The 7,556-nt window shown below is 32.3% G+C and overlaps 1 protein-coding gene across 1 annotated transcript; it reads left to right on the top strand.

Annotated features, from left to right (window-relative positions):
- The first annotated feature begins 3,241 nt into the window (after positions 1-3,241).
- Positions 3,242-6,081, top strand: LOC106691132 (ankyrin repeat, PH and SEC7 domain containing protein secG). The gene is made up of 2 exons (XM_014436807.2): positions 3,242-3,314; positions 4,265-6,081. Exon 2 carries the CDS (start codon positions 4,267-4,269, stop codon positions 5,938-5,940), a length of 1,674 nt encoding a protein of 557 aa, XP_014292293.1. The 5' UTR covers positions 3,242-3,314; positions 4,265-4,266; the 3' UTR covers positions 5,941-6,081.
- The last annotated feature ends 1,475 nt before the right edge of the window (positions 6,082-7,556 follow it).

Below are 7,556 nucleotides of genomic sequence, written 5' to 3'. Positions count from 1 at the left end.
CCCGAGCCCACTCTATCCCCCACGTGTGAGGGGTATAGCAGAGCTCAAAAGATCCCAGCGCATCCATCTCACCGCATCACTGGTAGTGAGCCAGTGAAGGCTGAGCAAGTGCGCTAAAGCCGCAAACATTCAACTTGAGTGGAGAATCTGACCATTGCCAGAACTCCAATTGTCCATTTTTATTTTAATAAGTCTCTTGGCCACTGCCGTTTCAACCTTTTAGGTGAGCTGTAGAGATGGGTGGAACTAGATAAGGTTTGAACCAAAGGATTAGGATGGTTGGAAAGGTTTATATGATATAAATATTAAGAAAAGAGTTTGTACAGGAGTTTTTATTTCAAACATATCTTTCTTTTCACAACTCATTGTTTATGAGAATATTTATTTTTCTAGGATAAAAATATATTAATTTTATTTTTTTAACTTAATATTGACTTCAATGATCTGAAATTCCCTAATAAATAATATTTTCCTGCTAATATAAAAAATAAAATAAAATAAAATCTCAAGTCTCATTTATTGGAACAGGTATGGCATAACGGTAACCCATACCGATTACCGTTATGCGATACCTGTTACCCTATGGGTATAGAGTTGTGAATACTGGTAGGAAATATAGGAATTCTGAGTTATACAGGTAAAGTTATGTATAAAAGAATCTTTAGATCATTAAATAGCATTCGTTAAAAAACATAAGAATGATCTAATTTTTTTTTTTTACATATTTAAATAATTGGACAAGCCAAATAAAAGAAAAAAGTTTTACCTTATGATAGCCAATAATAATTATAAAATACATATATGTATAGAATGTAATATTATAATAATATGTAAATAGTGATGCATTAATATCAAGAGGTATTAATTAGTTTAAATTAATAATTAGTTGTTTATTTCTTTTTCTTTTTTTTTCATTGTTTTATTTAATACCAGATCAGCTTGGTAGGCTTTACATGGTTAATTTAAGAGGTACATTTTCGTTTTGCTTTTAACAATTGATTGTGAGGGGGTCAGTCTCATACAAAAGACACCCCTTAGTATATACAGTGTTATAAATAAAACAAAAGGTTAAGATAAAATAAATAGATTAAAATAATAACTCTTCATAAAAGATAAAAGTAAAGTTAATGACAAAAACATTTGCATTTGTTGATTTAACAAAATAAATAATTGACTTCAAATGGGGAAAAAAAAGAAAATAGAAAGTGAATTTAAAAAGAAAATAATTATTGGAGAAGTTTGTCGGGGGGTGCGGTCAGCAAAGAACAACATAAATAAACAAAACCATATTTATTTATTTTATGCCGACGTTTCGACCTGAGTTTCAGGTCTTCAATATTATCAATCAATTAAAATCTTGTACTATTCAATTATCAGTTATCAATTTTTTATTATTTATGATTTAATTCTATATTCTGTATAATTCTAAATTTGTTTGTATACTATTCCTTTTCAATTGTATGTTGCTCTAAATGTTGTTGTTATCTCTATTGCTGTTTGTTCTATAGCCCTGATGAAGACCTGAAACTCAGGTGGAAACGTCGGCATAAAATAAATAAATATGGTTTTGATTATTTATGTTTGCTGACCGCACCCCCCGACAAACTTCTCCAATCATTAATCTACAGTCAACTATCTACACCTCATTAAAAAGAAAATACTTGAAGAAGTTTGTTGGGGGGTGCGGTCAGCAAAGAACAACATCATATTTATTTATTTTATGCCGACGTTAACCCCCCGACAAACTTCTTCAAGCATTAATCTACGGTCAACTATCTACACCTCATTATAAAAAGAAAATAGTTTTTGTTACAAAAGAAATATTAAGAAAAGAGTTTGTACAGGAGTTTCTATTTCAATCGTATCTTTCAACTCATTATTTATGAGAATATTTATTTTTCTTGGATAAAAATGACATTTATTAGCTGTCGGTACCAAGACACATTTATTGGATGTCGGTACCTATAAGATTGTAATTACTGGTAGGAAATAAGGGAATGTTTAATTTTGAATTATACATATGAGTTATGTATAAAAAAATCTTAATATCATTGAATATTTTAATATTTAGTGATAATTACATATTTAAATGATGGGACAAGATAAAGAAAAAAAAAAGTTATTTTACAAACTGGACGAATTGAAGGCTTCGTAAAAAATTATTATTCCCAATAATAATTATAAAATACACGTATACAGAATCCAATGAAAAAAAATATTGATGAATTATTATTATATATTGTTTTAATTAATAATTAGGTCTTTCTAAAATTCATTAAAAACGAAAACGAATTTCACAACGATAGGATATGAATTTTTTCAATTGTTGTTGGTATCACAAGCCAGGAAAAAATTATACGAGCTAAATTTTTTTTTTTTTAACTTATTTTCAAAAATCATGAAAGTAAATAAATTTGTTCACCATAAATTTACAGAAATATCAAGCTAAAAAAGGTTATTTTGAATAGATAACTTCAGTTCGATTCCTAATGTTTGAATGTATAATAGCCTAATAGGCCCTGTGATATTACCTAAAATAAATTTTCAAAATATTGATTTTCTGTTATTAGAGGGGTAAAATAGATATTTTTGAAAAACTCTATCTCAAGGAACTAGAAACATAAACCGGTATATATGCATCACAAGGTAGTTAATAATGAATGTCTTTCCTTCCTGGATATTTCCATAATATTCTTCAAAATTTATTTCTCCTTTTTGAGATAAAATTTTGGGTTTTGATGATATGTATCTCAGGGACTGTAAAATGAATATATTTCAATTCAATTTATTCGAGTTGAACGCCCGATAAAGAAGTTTTTGATGATTATTGTTGTTCTTATTAGTTTCTATGATATACACCATAATAAATTGACAAAATATTAATTATATGGTATGTGGAAAAAAAAATTAATTTTGTTTTTGCTAAACAAATGGGTCTCAGGAACTATAAAACGTACGTAGTCCATTCCTTTATTATGTGTTATAAAACAAAATATAATGATAGATGAAAAATATTTTTAAAATAGGAAACGTTAAAAAATAAATTTTTTTTTACTAGATGTAAATAAAATCTCAGTATTTATTATAATTAATAAAGAAATATTTCTTAAGCATATACCAACTTTTGTTACTAAGTGGGGGGGGGGGTATCTTGTACCCAATGGAGTGGGGGGTATGTGCCTCCGAACCCAGGTACATAAGGAACCAATTCTTGCCCAAAACCTCAGTACACTCCCTACTGTGGACACGAAGTGTTCTCTGAGGATTTCGTTGTTGTGCTTGGTCTCTGGTCTTCTATTGACTTCAATATAAAAGTAAGTACTTTCTAAATACACATGTAAAGATTATTCTATCACAGTTAGTTTCAAAAATATTAGGAAATTTTAATTTTAACGATATTCAATTTCTCACTGACAGATTATTTAAAGTAAACCACAATAGTTCCTATTCGTCCCTCTTCTTTCAGTCCGCTGGGGTTCCTCAGGGTAGTATCCCCGGTCCTACACCACTATCCTCTACACAATCTATACAACAGACATCCTAACACTATCCTCACCACATATGCCGATGACACATGTGTGCTCGCTGTTAATAATAACCCTTTAATTGCATCCCAAACTCTTCAATCCCATATCACAGCCCTCGAAGAATAGTGTCGTAATAGGAGGATTAAAATAAATTCCAACTAATCCCATCAAATTACCTTTACCCTACGTCGTAAACATACTGACTGCCCTACAGTATACTTCAATATTGTTGATCTTACCCCTGTTGAACAGATACGCTACCTTCGACTACATCTGGACAAACGACTAACCTAGAATCCTCACACACGAGATTGAAAAGACAGGAAACTGCACGTCGATTTCGACTATTACAGCACTTACTAGACAAACTGTCCATACTTCCAATTCATACTGCGTTGAGCTCTGGGGCTCCACTATTTTTCTATATATATTTTTCTATATATATATCAATTTCTCTCGTATCCTTTTCTATATATATTTTTCTATATATATCAATTTCTCTCCAATCCTTACAATCCAAAATCCTTAATGCTCCCTACTTTGTCACAGATAAAATCATCCATAAAGACCTTAATGTTCCATTTGTAACCGATCTAGCCCGAACCCGATATTAATCCTTCCATTACAAACTCCCTAACCACTCAAACCCATTAGTTTCTATGCCCCATACCAATCAAGACCCATACACTTATTTCACAATGATTTTCTTAAGGTGTCTAATTGAATCTTTATTACAGATATGCCGTTTATGAAAATGCAAAAACTTTACGGAGAGGAGCTGACTGAACTCCTATCGAGAGGAATGGTTTGGATGATGAAGTATAACCGCCAGCCATCATTTGACTATCCGGAGTTGATATACAGCCCTACCCAGGCTGTCATCGCGGCGGCTTTATCTGCCATTATGGATAATAACACGGAAGAGTTTTCCAGAATCCATCATGTAGTAGATCTGTCATCTTTTCAATTCCCTAACATGAAATCATGGTTGAAAGAAGACCACAAATTCAACAGGTGGATGGTGAGAAAGTTGTTGGTCAGCGTAGCGAGATTGGTGGTAGAGGAAATGCTACCTATAGTATCGCCATTCGTAGCGGCGGTCACTGGACTCGAGGATAAGTACGATCTCACTAGTGTCTTTGTCCAATCAGTCTTTATGTGCGCCAAGCAAGCTTGGAAGGGAACTGAATCGAAAGTGATGAAGTCCACTTCCACACAAACTTGCGATGAGGTGGTGGAAACTTTCGCGAAGATGGAAGACGCTGATATTACCACTCCCAATGAAGAACACGCATCGGAAATAATGTCTCCTGGCACACATTGTATTGAGGTGATAGAAAGTGGCACCCAGATGGGAGGCGATCCCAATAACAATATTGGAGATGTAAAAAATCACCAAGAGTCTATTTCAAGACTTTTACAAATTTCTGTGGAAATGGATACCACAGAGGTTGTGAAGACCCTGTTGCGGTATGGGCTCGATGTACACTTTATGGACGAAGAAGGAAACACACCGTTGCATAAGGCAGCTTTTTGTAACCGACTGGACGTAGTGCATCTGTTGACTTCTGCTGGAGCGGACGTCAAACGAGCTAACATATCTGGCCAACTCCCTTTACATCTGACTGCAAACGTAGCAGTAATGACTTTCCTCTTATATCAAGGTACTGACGTCAACGCGAAGACTGGTGTAGGTGACACAGCTCTTCACCTTGCAGTTTACAGAGGCGACTTGCGAGCTGTAGAGGTTTTGATGAGCTTTGGATCAAACCTCAATGCGATAAACGCCATCGGACTGACGCCCATTCTCATCGCTTTACATACCAACAATAAAAAAATATTTGATCTTCTCACTTGGCAAGAAGCATTTGCCGCGGATACCTGTTTTGTTGACCTCGCCCAAACCTCCAATGGACGATTGAGTCCAGTAATCGAGTTGGCAGAAGAAGAAGAGGCTGATAAAGAAGAGACTGTGTCCAATCGCCCTCGGTTGAGGGCTGAAATGATCTCTAAAGTACAACCCGTCACCTTGAATGAAGACAAGCCCATTCACAAAGCCGTTACTAATGGAAGATTAGGGGCCTTGATAAGGCTTTTGGACAGTGGAGTGGACGTCGAGACCAGAGGCTACGGTGGTTATACAGCCCTCAGCTACGCTGCCAAGTACGGGCATCTGTATATGGTCCAGTTGTTGCTTCAGAGAGGAGCGAACATTAACAGCACTGACGACTGGAACTGGACCCCACTCACACAGGCTGCGTACTACAATCACCGTAATGTCGTTCAATGCCTCATCAACTCTGGTGCTGACCCTAAAATTGTTGACAATATTTGGGGAATGACTCCTTTTGGTTGGGCAAAAGGTAATTTTAAAATTATTAAACTTTTTAGATCAAATGGCATCTTGTGCTAATATATTGCTGTGGAAATAAATGCGTATTCGAATATTGTAAAATTATTTTGTCATAGTAGTTAATTAGTTTAAATTTTTTAGAATTACAGATTGTATATATTGTAAAAATTTTATGTATAGTTTAATTATAGAGTGAGTTCTGTGTTCTTTATTTTTGTTTTTTTGTAAGTTTTAAAAAGTGAAATGTTTGTTTTAGGTCTTATTATTTATATTGTATAGTTTACTTTTTTGTATTTTGTTTACATCTTATTTTTTGTATACTGATATAAAGTTCCAATATTATTAATTGTTTATAATTGTAGTAATTGTATTTTATAGTTAGTAATGGTCTAGGATTTTACACAGTTCATTACTATGTATATATTTTTAAAAAAGAATATAATATGTACATACAACTTCATTCAGTTTTATTATTTCTTAATCAAACCTTTTCACTGTTATTAAGAAGACATATATTTTATATACACCTGACTACTATTAAGAAGATTTAAGGTTTAAATTAACAAATAAAAGTATAAGTTTAAATTAAATCTAATCTTATATGCATGAAGGCACAAACCAAAAGTAGTTTGTTCTTCTTTTTCAGCGTAAATCATTTTGGTCATTAACACCTATGGTTTGTTAAAATTCCAAAGGTTTGAAAGCATAAATACATGTCCAAGAGATGTAAATTTATATGTATACGTACACACTCTTACAGCCAGATGTATATACATACATATACACACACAAGTGCAAATATCCGTTGACGTACACAACCATATACCTAATTTTACATTGTAATTTCAAAAACCGGTGTTATTTATATAATATTGAATGGTAAGGGTATTATTAAAAAATATGTTTAAAGAATTTTTATTTTTATTTTATTGAAGATAAATAATACCGAGAAGTTAATCTACCAGAATTAAGGGTAATAAGTGCTAGTGCTGAGTTATACAATATTTAAAGGAATAGAACAATAAAAAAAAAATGTTAATGATGACAGAAGTCCTTGCAAAAAAAAAGAAATATTACTGAGAAGAAGTATACTCGTATATTATGCTCTGTAGTATTCGTTGTTCATTACTTACTTCAATTATATTGTTTCTTAATCAAAACTTTTCACTGTTATTAAGGAGACATATATTTTATATATACCTGACATACTATTAAGGAGATGTAAAGTTTAAATTAGCTAACAGAGTATAAGGTTAAACTAAGTCTAATCTTCTTTGCTAGAATGGAAAACTAAAATTATGTTCAGCGGTTTGTTATTGTTTATGAGCGTAAAAATTTTGGTTTTTTAACATTACAAAGGTTTTGAAGAAATTATATCCATTATATTAAAGTAATGTACATTTTTATATATATCTACTCTCACATTCATATACACACACAAGTGCGAACACCCGTGAACGTCCACAACCATATACCTTATTTTACATTGTAATTTCAAAAACTGGTGTTATTAAAAACGGTATTATTAAAAAATATGTTTAAAGACTTTTTTCTTAAATTTGATTAAAGACAAATAATACTGAGAAATTAATCTGGCAAAATTAAGGGTGAATTGTGTTAGTGCTGAATTCTAAAATATATAAAGAAAAGATGACGATATAAGTCCTTGCTAAAAA

The sequence above is a fragment of the Halyomorpha halys genome, unplaced genomic scaffold, assembly GCF_000696795.3.
Source record: "Halyomorpha halys isolate HHAL.00 unplaced genomic scaffold, Hhal_1.1 Scaffold2103.1, whole genome shotgun sequence".
In the NCBI taxonomy this organism is placed as follows: Eukaryota; Metazoa; Arthropoda; class Insecta; order Hemiptera; family Pentatomidae; genus Halyomorpha; species Halyomorpha halys.
Note: the sequence above shows the minus strand (reverse complement) of the source record. Positions and strands in the feature narration are given on the sequence as shown.